The sequence below is a fragment of the Scheffersomyces amazonensis genome, assembly GCF_036850825.1.
Source record: "Scheffersomyces amazonensis strain UFMG-HMD-26.3 chromosome Unknown RJT21scaffold_8, whole genome shotgun sequence".
NCBI lineage: Eukaryota > Fungi > Ascomycota > Pichiomycetes > Serinales > Debaryomycetaceae > Scheffersomyces > Scheffersomyces amazonensis.
Genome location: NW_027042748.1, coordinates 520,234 through 533,630, shown reverse-complemented (window position 1 = coordinate 533,630; position 13,397 = coordinate 520,234). Strand labels below are relative to the sequence as shown.

Genomic DNA, 13,397 nt, shown 5'->3' with positions numbered 1-13,397 from the left:
TCCTTTAGAATTGAATAAATTCCATGGAGTATCAAATTCTTTAATTTCTCCCTTATCTAATACTAAAATTCTATCATAATTAATAATAGTCTTTAATCTATGAGCAATACATAAGATTGTACATCTTTCAAATTCTTTAATAATAGAAGTTTGAATTTTTGAATCTGTTTCATAATCAACAGATGATGTTGCTTCATCCAAGATAAGAATCTTTGAATCTCTTACTAAAGCTCTTGCAAAGGCAATTAATTGTCTTTCACCTAATGAAAAATTAGATCCTTCATCTTCTACACTTTGATCTAAATGGAATTTATGAATACTTGATGGATCATAATCAACATCATCATAATTTCTAGTTTGTTGTTTAATTGAATCTAATTTATTAGCTTCAATTAATCCAGTTCTTCTTAATGCATCCCATAATTTATCATCTGAACTTTGATTAAATGGATCTAAATTCTTTCTTATAGTACCTTTAAATAATACCGGATCTTGAGGAATAATTGATAATTTAGATCTTAAATCTTTTAATCCTAATTGACTAATATCTACATCATCAATTGTAATTTTACCACTTTCTAATTCTGATAATCGATATAAAGCAGTCATAATTGATGATTTACCAGCACCAGTTCTACCACAAATACCAATTTTTTCACTTGGTTTAATATCAAAAGTTAAATTTTTTAATACTAATGGTAAACCTGGTCTATAAGCTAATGAAACATTTTCAAAAGACATTTTACCATGTTGTGGCCATGATGGATGAGGTGAACGTTCTGGAATTTCATATGGAGCTTCTTCTGGTAATCTAAATGCATAATCATTTAATCTTTCAGCAGAATTCATTTCATTTTCAACTTGAGTATAAGTTCTAATAAGCATAGATAATTGTCCAGCAATTTGGAAAACATAAGATAATAATAAACCAACCGATGCTGCACTTATATCAAATATACGATTAACACATAATAATGCAATTAATAATGCAAAAAAACATGCAATTATATCCATATGAATAGCTAAAAATCGTTGATTTGCAATAGTTATATAATAAGCTTCATTCATTCTATCAATCAAATAAGAATTACGATTTAAAAATCGTGATTGAGCTTTATAAGCTTTAATAGTTGGCATACCACTTAAAGTTTCATTAAAATTATTATAAACAAATGATCTTTGAACTGCTTCTAAACGTTTAACTTCTCTTGCAGATGCTTGATAGAAATTAGCAATTGCCACAAACATAAATCCTAAAAATGGAACTGCAATGGCAAACCATGGTAAATAAATAATACACAAGATTAAAACACCAATAATATTTGAAAATACAAAAAGGAAGAATCTTAATTGATCACCAATTTCATTATCTAAAACATCAGTATCTTTGGTAAATCTATTTAAAATTCTACCCATTGGTGTTGTATCCATAAATCCCATTGGAGCATGTAAGACTCTTTTAACTGCCATAACATTTAAAGTTACAGAAGCAGTATTAGTAATATAAACTAATATAATAAATTCTAAAGTTAAGAATCCAAATGATAAAAGGGTAAACATAACATAAAATCCAATGTAAAAATTATCATGTAAATTATGAAATTTATATTCAGTCCAAAATGATAACCAAGCATTTGTAAAAAGTTGACAGAAAGTAGCTAAAATCATAGCACATAACATAAGTGGAAGTATACCCCATGGTTTAAATTTCCCAGTACCTAAAAGAATATATTGTTTATAAACATCAAAACTTATACCATTAACAGCTCTAATTTCTTCTTCCATTAATCGACCATTTTCTCCAATATTTTTATTAAAATCTTTATGTTCAGCTTCTTCATCTTCTACAATAGTGGATTTTCTAGTTAATTGACGTTGAATATTTTCTCGTTCAATTTCTGCTTCTTCTTCATAAAGTTCTTCCTTCTTTTCTTCTTCATCATCTTTTGTTTCAGAACTATAAGCCATTAATTTATTAAATCCAGAACTTCTTTCTCTTAATTCTTCAGTTGTACCAAAATCCATTGATCCATCACCATTTAAGAAAATAACTTTATCAGCTGAACCAATTAATGATAATTGATGAGTAGCTAAAATTCTTGTTTTATCCTTTAATAATTCCATAATACATTGATTCATAATATGTTTACCAACTCTTGCATCAACAGCAGAAAGTACATCATCCATTAAAATAATATCTCTATTTGCATAAACAGCTCTGGCTAAATTAATTCTAGCCTTTTGACCTCCAGATAATGTAATACCTCTTTCACCAATTTCTGTTTGATCACCGGCTGGTAAAATTTCTAAATCACTTTCTAATGAACAAGCATAAATAACATCATCATATTTCTTTTGATCAAATTCTGATCCAAATACAATATTTTCTTGTACAGTCGCATTTTGCACCCAAGGATATCCACATAATAATAATGAACCATCAACATTAACATGACCAGAAGTACGTTTCATAAATCCAGAAATAGCACTTAATAAAGATGATTTACCTGAACCAATTAATCCAGTAATAACAATAAACTGTCCCTTTTCAATTGTAAAATTAATATTACTTAATCCACTAAATATAACTTCATCAGAAGAACTTGAATCATCTAAATCAATATCCTTTTCTGATGATGAATTTGTTTTAGCATCAAGAGATTTTTTACTCGATAAAACTTTTCGAAGTTTAAGATCTTGTTTAATTTCCTTTTCATTATGTTCTTCTTTATGATCTTCTTTATTTTCTTCATCAAAATTATTTTCATCAGTTTCATTACCATAAGTTTCCCATGCAAATGAAGCATTTGAAACTTCAATAGCAATATTTTCCTTTTCCATAGCAATTAATTTTTCTCCTTGAGCTTCAATTTGAGTTTCATCAGTTTTAATTTCTTCAGAAGCTAAGAAAGCTCCAACTCTTTGTAAACCAAGATAAGCATCTGAACCTGAAGCTAAAGCCATTGGAATTAAAAATACTTGTTGAGTTAAAGTATTAAATAATGAAATAGATGAGAAAATAGATGCAGGATCTCTTCTATGAGATCCAATACCATATAATACTAAGAAAGCAATCATTGAAGCAAATAATGATAATGACATTGCAAATGCTGTAACAATATTTCTTAAAACTTGCATTCTATAAATAATCAGCATTTCCTTTTGTCTTATATTTGAAATATTTGCATGATAAGGAGGTTCCCAAGAATAAAATTTAATAATTTTTAAATTATTTAAAGCTTCTTTAATAAAATTAACTCTTCCATCAGTATACTTATTAGCACTAAATCTATAAGCAAATAATTTTTTAGTTGTAAATGCAATTGCAACCATAAATAAGAAAAGAATTACAATCCCAACTAAGGCTGATACACCAATATTAACAATTAAAATAGCAGTAGCAATTGCAATTGGAATTGGGAACATAAATAAAAATGGTTGAAATCCAATAGCAAAATCAATTCTTGATAAATCTGTACCCATCATAGAAGTAATTTTACCAGTTGGATATTTATGTCTTGAAGTTGCACTTAAAACAAAAGATTTATCTAAAAGAGCTTTTGTTAATACCGCTTTTGCTTGAGCACCAGTTATCATTGATCTATAAAAGAAATGATTAATTGATACACCAATAATAAAAATAATAACAACAGCACCAAAGGAATATCCAATACCTTTACCAATTCCTTCTTCTATTCCAAGAGCTTTATATTCAACATATTGAATTAAACGTTTTGTTAAAAGTGGATTAGTAGTTTGTCCAACATTATTTATTGTTAAAAATAAACATGCTATTAAATATTGATATTTAAAAGTTTTAAATAATGCCCAAGGTGTTAATAATTTAGGTAATTCAAAATCTTGTAAATCAACTTCTCTATCAACTGTTGAATTTTCAATTGTTTCACCTCTTTCTTTACATTTTTGTTTAATATGATTTATTCTTGCCTTTTCAATATCACTATAAATAATTGATTTAAATTTATTAGCCATAGCTTCAACTTTAATTTCATCAGTTAAAGTAAATAAATCTTGAGTATCTAAAGTTCTTAAATATCCAGTATACATAACTGGACTTAACCACCAAAAGAATAATCGACTTATAATATTTGATTTCTTTTCTGGATAAGGTATTCTTTCTTCATCAGTAGGTAAATCAGGTACTTTCTTTGGGAAAAATGCACTTAACATTCTCCTTTGACGTTGTAGAGTACTTCCATCTTCAAGATGGATATCATCTTTATTGGCCATGAGATTAATTAGTTTCTATTAATTTTCCTGGTAATTTATTAAAATGATACAACTTTATTAAAGGAGTTTATATGACCAATCTCACAATAATTGATCTACAATAAATACTAAATGAATATCAAACGAATACTAAAAACGTAATTTAAAGTGCCCCATTATCAAATGGGAATAGAGATTGGAATTCTTCGTAGTTTTATATCAATTCTGTTATGTCTGCAAGAAATTGAAAAAAAAAAAAAAAAATTAGAACGCAAAAATCTTAAAACGGTGACTCTTGTATTTCCACATCCGAAGCCGTAAGCCGTAAACCTCAGCCTTTTTTTATGCTTTTTATCGTTATCGGCTTAAATACTCCTAATGGATACGATCAGGCTTGTCATGACTATCATGGTCTTTCAGAGTCATAATCATAATTAAATAGACCTTATATTGAATGATTAATGGACGGTATTTGCAAAGTTCTTCCGGTACTGTATATATTGTAATTGCTTCAATTAAAAAAATATATTCTGCTATTTCGCATCTACGTCCAAATTGGGTAACTCTACGACGGAGTTAGACCTTAGGTATACTCAGCCTAATTTTTTTAAATAGAATTTATAATACTTGAAATAAGCCAAAATATGGCAGCGATAGCCAAGATAATCAAATAGATATGAAATCCCTGATAAAATAACGGTAAGAATAAGTATAAGTTGCACTTTATAGATAATTAGGCTTATTAGCTCATTGCAATACCCCAATTTGACATTTCTTTTTTTTTTTTCATAATCTATCAACCGCACCAATCCAAATCGAGCCTTATTTCCTTTGGATGGAGCTTGCCCTTTTGGATGTGTGGCAATAGCTGGAAACTACAGATTTTCTTAAAACTTTATTATTTTATCTTTAATATCCGCTTATTAAGCAATTCGTCTAATATATTATCAATTAATTTCCCAACATTGGATTATATTTATGAATGATCTTCTTTATAAATCCAGCAATTTTGAATGAGTTAGAGCAATCTCTCTTGTAAGCAAATCTAGAAGCCGAATTACATAGCCTCTAAAAATATAACTTAGCTCGTTATAGATCTTAGAAAATTGCTTGAAGATGTTCTTTCTTCGTAAAATGTTTCGTAGATACTTCCGTATATAGAACATGCAGGACCGGCGATATCGGCCTAAAGATTAATTGGGTAACAATACAACATTATATAAGCAATCAAAGTTGCAACTATAATTACAGCTGATTTAATTCCTTTTAATCTGCTTAAACTTTTCCACAGTCTTCCATTTTTTGCTTTATCTTGGGCTTCATTATGATTAGTATACTAATTTATTGGCTAAAGATCACGATCTTAATCATCACTTCCTTCATCCTTCTCATTATAAGCATCTGAAGATGAAGTTATTAAAATAAATGATCTTTTGATTTTTTTGGGGACTACAGAAATTGACTCGTCTGAATCACTAATAATAATTAAATTCTTATCATCTTCGTACTCATCTTCTTTCTTTTCGTCGCGAGCTCCTTCATTTATTCTTTGTGAATTATAGTGTAGTCTTGCGGATTTTCTTAATCTAATATGTCTTTCCGATGAGGTGCTTTCAGGGAATGAATATTTTATTGGAGACCCGTTAAATTGTGGGTCGTTTATGTGGTGCTTTCTTGGACGACCTCTGCCTCTTCTTAGTTGATTTGAATCATTTTTTTGATATTTCCTTCTTTCTTTTCTTGGCTTTTGAACCTCAACAGATTTGGAAGCCTTTTCTGAATAGTAATTCTTCAAAATTGAGGGAATGTAGACTTCTTCGTCATAAATCTCTACCTTTTCATTGGTAAATACATGATGGAATTTGATTGAACTTCTCAATTTGATTCTTTCAAGGTGTGGTTTGGTACATGCTTTTACCGTTCTAGGCTGAGTTAGTCTTGAGGACAATTGATATATCAAAGCATATAACTCACAATTGGGTGATAGCATCCATTTAGAAATTGATAGAAGCCAATCAAATAAATCATCAATCACTTATATCTTAATGATACTGTATTGATTCTACTTATATGGACCAGTGATTCAAGTGGGATTTGGATTGTTTGTTGTTTGGCCGTCATTTTCATTCGTCGCTACCAGTTGAATTCAGAAAAATGAAGTTCGTAGCTTATATAATCAGCCACATAAATAACTAATGATTTCTATATGATATATATGTTTCATAATCAATAAAGAATTTACAAAAGCAGCCGCATGAGGTAGTCTGTTTAGCAATCGAATGATTTATGTGCAATAACGAATTATATTGGCAATATTCAACCTTTCGGGTGCAGTTCGGGTCGCTTAAATTCGAAATTTCTCAGCCGAAATTCCACAGAGCCACACTTTTCAGAATTATATTGCAAACTGATCGCAACTATAACCATTAATGGTCCAAGTTTAAACGGTAGAGCGACTATATAAATGTAAAAATGTATTAGATTCTTTTGAAGATTGATCTTTAAATTGACAATATAGTATCAGATAAAATGACTGAACAATCAAGTAAAAGAAGAAAGAAGCATATCATCATCAATGCATTTGATATGGCTTGTAGTGGTTTACAATCTCCAGGGTTATGGAAACATCCAGAGGATCAATCCAGAAATTATAATTCAATTGAGTATTGGACCAACTTAGCAAAGCTCTTAGAGAAGGGGAAATTTAATGCTTTATTCATTGCTGATGTATTAGGAGGTTATGATGTCTATAATGGACCTAAAAATATTGAAGCTGCTGCAAAGTCTGGAGCTCAATGGCCAGTTAATGATCCAAGTGCTGTTGTAGCAGCCATGGCAGCTGTGACTAAAAATTTGTCTTTTGCAGTTACTTTCAGTACTATTAGTGAAGCTCCTTATCATTTCACAAGAAGGTTAGCTACATTAGACCATTTAACTAACGGTAGAGTTGGTTGGAATATTGTTTCTTCTTATTTAGAGTCGGCCGCAAGAAATTTATTAAATAATCAACCTTTACCTCCTCACGATGAAAGATATGCTAGGGCACAAGAATACCTTGAAGTTGTTTATCAATTATTTTTATCAAGTTGGGCTGACGATGCTGTTAAATTGGATAAGAAAACTGGTGTTTTCTCTGATCCTTCTAGAATTAGAGAAATTAACTATGAAGGTAAATATTTCGAAGTCCCAGGACCAAATATTACTGAACCAACTCCACAAAGATTACCAGTTATCTTACAAGCAGGTGCTTCAAAAGCAGGGTTAGAATTTGCAGCAAGAAATGCAGAAGCTGTTTTTATTGGTGGTTTCACCCCAGAAGTTTTGAAATATAAAATTGAAGAATTAAAAAAACTTGCAGTTAATTATGGAAGAGATCCTTCTGAAATTAAAACATTTCAATTAGTTACTGCAATTGTTGCTAAAACGCACGATGAAGCTGTTGCTAAGTATCAGGAATATCAAAAGTATGGAGATCCTGAAGGAGCACAAGCTTTATTTGGAGGTTGGACCGGTATAGACTTGAGTAAATACGGCTGGGATGAAGAATTGAGTAGTGTTGAAAGTAATGCTATTAAAAGTTTTGCTGATTCCTGGACTAAGAAATTGCCTGGAGAACCAGAAGGCCTTCGTAAAACTAGAGGTTATCTTTCTGAAAGATTAAGGGTTGGAGGCTCAGGTGTTGTATTTTATGGATCTCCCGAAGAAGTTGCTGATGAAATTGAAACTTGGGTAAACGTTTCTGGAGTCGATGGGTTTAATTTTACTTACGCTATCTCGCCAGGAACTTTTGAAGATTTGGTAGAATTATTGATTCCAGAATTAAGAAGAAGAGGATTGGTTTGGGATGATTATCCGAAAGAAAAGCTCACTTTCAGGGAAAATTTGTATGGAATAGATAGAGAAGAACCAACTTATCTTACTGAAACTCATCCAGCTTATAATCTAAGATGGAGAGCAGGCGAAACAAAAGAAGAATTTGAAGAAAAGTTGAAAAAGACAATAGAAGAGAAGTTCACTTTTTAAGTAAATCGTTAGATAAAATGTATATTATATAAATGCATATTCGAAATATGGTTCAAAATAATAAATATAATAAATTGTGCTTGTAATAGGTAATTTTGCTATATTAACATTTTTAAAGAAGTTTTAACTAAATGAAAATCAACTACGACAAAATTTTTTTGTAGCAAGAAATAAATAAGAACGGGTAATGGATTTTTGTTATTGGCCAGGATGGACCGCTTAAAGAACATATTGAATAAAGCTAACCAATTGTTTGACCGCCCAAACAAATATAATTCTTAAGTCTGTAGTATTGGCTAAGATCTTCTTGATAGTGTTTATTACAATTCCTGATTGTTCTAATGATTGGATCAATTCATCAAGAGTTACAGTCTTATCTTGAATAATGGTAGTCAAAAGGTTGACTGTGAATTTTTGCATATCCGATGGTTCTAATGCTTCCCTAATCACAGAGACACCTAATCCAGATTTTTCAAGAGAGATACAGATACTTCCGACATCGGCAATTTGAGTAACAAGTGTGACTAAAGTATTGATAGCAAGATTTTCAGCAGTGTTGAAAATACCTCCAAGGAAATCAAGAATTCCTCTCTTAGCAATTTCTACCTCTTCTGCTGTTAATTCAACATTTTGACGTTTTTCAAATTCTGGGTTCACATCACGTTTCAAATGAATGACACCACTTGACCATAAAGATTTAAGAACAGTCCATAATCCTGGTAAAAGACTAGGATCTATAAACATTTCCATTACAACATCTAGAGCCAAGTTGGATTGATCAAGTGCAACTAAAATAGTAGTCAAATTTTCATGTTGTAAGAATGAGTTAATACTTTTAATGGCAACACCAGATGTAACAGAAGAGGTACAAATGTCGTGCTCAGCTTGAACACCCCAACCAGTAGTGTTTAATACAGTACAAATTTGAGTTAAAGGAGTAAATTCTTTGTTTGACCTTTTATCAAGGGATGATGGTAAAGTATTAAGATATTCAACAAGCTCTTCCAAGTCCAGTACATCTCTAGTAAGTAATTGGTTGTCTTGATAGAATTCAATATCACTAAAAGCGAAAGTTAAGGCAAGGAGGTAAAAAGATATAAACGAATAAAGCAATCTCATTTTCATTAGGTTGTTTAGATATGTATATGTTTGTTAATTACAATGAATTAAACGAACGTATGAATGAGCTAAACGAATGGATGTATCAGAGTTTTTCTCCAAAAAAAAGTAGTAACATAGAGTGAGGAATGATTTAAACTTTATATGATTTGTGATAGAAATGATTGCTACAACATACTGCTACAACATACTATTACAATTAGCTGAAACAGGAAAAGTTCTTGACCACGAATTAATTGCAATCACATTGATATTATTTCTTGTGTAAAATTATTTGCAGTAACATTGCAAAATCTTCAATTGTCTATTGACTGCGTATTTCCTATTGCGGTAATGTGAGAGGTCCCAAAATTTCCCAATTGAGAAATTTCTTGAGATTTCGCATCTAATTTCTGTGAGGAGAAATGATTAAGAATACATTTGAGAGATTGACGAGAATTACGAAGGCGCCTAATGACTATTGGTTTCATCTACAGTTTATTAAAGCCGCTTCACAAGACAATGGGATATAAGTTTCTGGAATTTTGAAACGTAGGGCGGAACACCGCTAACTCATTTTTGAAAATAAACTACAAAATCCAAGAAAAAGTGAAATATATGTCTATAAGTCGCAAATCGAAATCAAATGTAAAAGAGTTATCTATACTAGTAATATAATAAATATAATCTCAAATAGGAATAAGAACTAAAATGGTAAATTTATGAAGTAAAACAAATCAGATCATTCTTCGTACTCTTCACCTGTTAACTTAAAGGAGTAGAAGAATGCTGCCAAAGAGAAAATTCCAAGTAACCACCAAGAAAATCCTTCGTAACCCATTATTTCGAAATGAGCAATAATCCACCCCCAAAGTATGGGTCCCGCACATCTTGAAAGGGCTGCAATACTCATATTGTAACTATTGATTAAGGCTCTTTGACGTTTAGGAGAAGCTCTATGAATTAAAATAATTCCTTGAGAAGCAGTTAATGAAGACGAAAACGATGTCAAACATGCTGTGAAGTATAATAAAACTTTCGAGACTATTGGAGGAATGGATGAATTATACTTTGGAATTGTAAATATATATAAAGGTATCGAGACATAAATGAAAGGATAACAAATTAACCCTATTCTGTAAGCAATTCTTGGAGGGAAGAATCGAGTTATTACAGGGAATAAAAATGATACAACAAACACTCCCAACAAACCAGTAAATGAAAGCAACCATCCAATTGCATCAGAGTTCCATCCAAATCCACCTCTAATTCGGAAAGGAAACTTAAGATCGTCAGGCATTACTACCTTAGCCAAGAAAACAGGGAAGAATTCTGCATAAATGATGTTCAGGAATTTAATCATGAAATCATTGGAAATAATATGAACTACTTGAGTAGGTAAATTTGAAAATGTATCGTGCAAAGACTCGTTGGTAGAAGATGCGGAGGAGGATGTTGTCGAATCAGTAGAAGTAGTAGATTCTTCGGAGTTTTCCTTCTTCATATTGAAGTCTTCATGAATATGTTCCTTTTTATTGCCCTCCTCATCATAAGAAAATTGCTGTAACTCGACATTTTCAGTAGTTTCATCATCTTCAATTAAATGTTCTGCCTGTTCAAAATCATTTGTATACCTTTGAGTCTTCCATGGACGATCAGGAACTTGAAAACCCAATCTTTTTCTAATGACATCACCTATTTCTAGTCCGATATCTCTCTTATCTTTATAGTCCTCGTGGGTCTCTTCTAAGAAAAGGAATCCAATGGTGATAAAGCACGATAGTATACAAGCCACAATAATGTTCGAGAAAGCAAATGGATGTTTATCAAAAAAGGGTGTGTTAGGAGTAGCACCTGATCTCTTTCCTGATTCATCATTTGCTCCAGCATGCGTTGAAAGATTCAATTTATCAGTGTCAGTTAAGAACCCGCCTAACCATCCACCCACACACCTTCCAAGACTCCATAAAAGGGTCAAGTTTGAAAAGGCCAAAGCTTGATGTCTCTTTTCATGAGCAATTTCACCAACAGTTGTTCTAATAATGGATACATTCCCATTAAGCAAACCCATTAATGATCTAGCAAACATTGCCATATAGAAATTGCTACTGAATCCGAACACTAGCATTGATAAAGCTGTTCCTAAACAACCAAGAAGTAGAATAGTCTTTCTTCCATATTTATTTGATAACTTTGCCCATTGGACCGTCGAAATAAATTGACTAAAGGCGAATGATGATGCTAAATATCCACTATATCTTGAAGTATCTGCTTCATTCTTGGCGATTCCAAAACTTCTAATCATAAAATATATATAGGGAAACATGGATGTGAACGCTATAGGTTCACTTAAACGTAATGTTCCGATGATTATCATCTGAAATAGAGGGAATCCCTCCAATTGTTCTTTAATGGTGTAAGTTGTTGACATATTATCAGCAAGTTATGGTGATGACTATTGATTACAAAAATTGATTAAACCTAGCAGAAATGTTGCGACAATTAAACTTAATAGGTTATAATAATCACAAACAGCACAGATATTCAATAAACGTAGTAGATATGGTAATAAACTATTAATTCATGTGAAGGCAAGCAAAAGAAATGAAAAGGAAATCAATTAAGATCTTTTTCGTTTTATTGTAGATATTATTTTTTTCGTTTGGGACAGATAGATGGGAGAGCCGTACCTTTCTTTTTCAGGAATTCAGGAATTTATGCCGATTATTAACTTGAGCTTTCTTTTTGTCGGTACTAATTATCTGCGAGATAGCACCTACGTATTAATGTTGCTATTTGTTTTATATAAGAGAAGGGTAATGAGTAATTTAAAATTCTTTTATTTATTAGGGGGCAATAAATCAAAGAACATCACTTCCTACAGCAATCATTAAATGTAACATTAATATGAAAGTTAAGAGTATAATAATAACATAATATCACGTCATAGTTTATATAATATAGATTAGTTAATAATCAAATTATGGATTCATAATTATTAAATGGGTGGGCATGGTTGACTTTAGGGAGTTGTGGAGGTGCTAGATGTATTTTCTTCGGAAGAAAAGCTTCTTCTGCACATAATTACACTTCCACATTGGGACATATCTGCGATTAATCCCGAGTTGCAATTTGGGCCCATGCCTCATGATAATGAGATAACTGTTATCTAAGATAAAAAAATTCAAGGAGACCAATTTTGGTATACCGGGAATCATGTAAATAAGACGAAAAGTTTGTATATATACTCTGCAACCAGCATAGTAACTGAGATACCAATAAGCAAATATTTTTAATTATAAGAGAGATTTTCAGTAATTCAACTTTAGTAGATCCTCTGGCGTATAGGCATATGTAGATTTCAAAGAATAGAGCGATTTTAAACTCTAGTCCAACAATTTTGGCAATCATTACCGTGTTGAGTAGGAGGAAGTAGGGTAGGTTCATTATCTGAACCCTCACCAGATTACCCAATTGGGTGAGAAGAGAACTTTAGAATATGTATAGCCAACACATTTCCGATAACCTTGATTTCTTATCGGTCCACAATCGGGTCTCTACACATTTTGGATTTAAGCAACTTTCTTGTTCCTACACTACTAGTTAATACTTATGATTTTTCTTTGACAGTTTATCATGCAAACCAGATACTTCGGTAGTTTTGTATTGTAGATTTATTAGCTGCACTCCATATTTTAAGTAATGTCATCGAAGACATGCAAGATGCGGGTTCAAAATAAATCGATTAAGTAATAAGTTTACATTAAAGCATTAATTACTAATAAATAGTCGGGTTTATTATGTCAGACTATAAATCACACGCCTGTAACATCACCATATGTTTAATTATAATCCAAACTTTAACTATTTCTACTACCGGCACCTAGTTATTGTACCCCTGGTCCCACCTAAAAAAAAAAAAATAAAACAAAGAAAATGAGGAGAATAACACAATCAACCCCAATACAAAAGTCTAATAGGACATATTTTTAAATATCAATTAACTAATTTACACTTTGCAAATAACTTGTCTAACTAACTAACTA

General features: G+C 31.2%; 5 protein-coding genes across 5 annotated transcripts; 1 reads left to right on the top strand and 4 right to left on the bottom strand. All coding sequences in view use genetic code 12, as the record gives it.

The window, feature by feature from the left end:
• Nucleotides 1–42: 42 nt before the first annotated feature.
• Nucleotides 43–3,801, bottom strand: RJT21DRAFT_123342 (P-loop containing nucleoside triphosphate hydrolase protein; the record flags this gene model as incomplete). Its single annotated transcript, XM_064882689.1, has 1 exon — nucleotides 43–3,801. A coding segment is annotated over exon 1 (3,555 nt), but the record flags the coding sequence as incomplete, so codon positions are not given.
• A 1,792-nt stretch (nucleotides 3,802–5,593) lies between these two features.
• RJT21DRAFT_133700 (uncharacterized protein) lies at nucleotides 5,594–6,412 on the bottom strand (the record flags this gene model as incomplete). The annotated part of the gene is made up of 1 exon (XM_064883218.1): nucleotides 5,594–6,412. The coding sequence occupies exon 1, from the start codon at nucleotides 6,218–6,220 to the stop codon at nucleotides 5,594–5,596; it is 627 nt and encodes a 208-aa protein (XP_064736069.1). The 5' UTR covers nucleotides 6,221–6,412.
• Nucleotides 6,413–6,759: 347 nt separating this feature from the next.
• Nucleotides 6,760–8,263, top strand: RJT21DRAFT_136621 (uncharacterized protein; the record flags this gene model as incomplete). The annotated part of the gene is made up of 1 exon (XM_064883270.1): nucleotides 6,760–8,263. One exon carries the CDS (start codon nucleotides 6,760–6,762, stop codon nucleotides 8,251–8,253), a length of 1,494 nt encoding a protein of 497 aa, XP_064736068.1. The 3' UTR covers nucleotides 8,254–8,263.
• A 209-nt stretch (nucleotides 8,264–8,472) lies between these two features.
• RJT21DRAFT_133696 (uncharacterized protein) lies at nucleotides 8,473–9,392 on the bottom strand (the record flags this gene model as incomplete). The annotated part of the gene is made up of 1 exon (XM_064883217.1): nucleotides 8,473–9,392. Exon 1 carries the CDS (start codon nucleotides 9,376–9,378, stop codon nucleotides 8,473–8,475), a length of 906 nt encoding a protein of 301 aa, XP_064736067.1. The 5' UTR covers nucleotides 9,379–9,392.
• Nucleotides 9,393–9,834: 442 nt separating this feature from the next.
• On the bottom strand, nucleotides 9,835–11,983 carry RJT21DRAFT_123341 (MFS transporter). The gene has a single exon (XM_064882688.1). The coding sequence runs from the start codon at nucleotides 11,780–11,782 to the stop codon at nucleotides 10,094–10,096; it is 1,689 nt and encodes a 562-aa protein (XP_064736066.1). The 5' UTR covers nucleotides 11,783–11,983; the 3' UTR covers nucleotides 9,835–10,093.
• Between the last annotated feature and the right edge of the window lie 1,414 nt (nucleotides 11,984–13,397).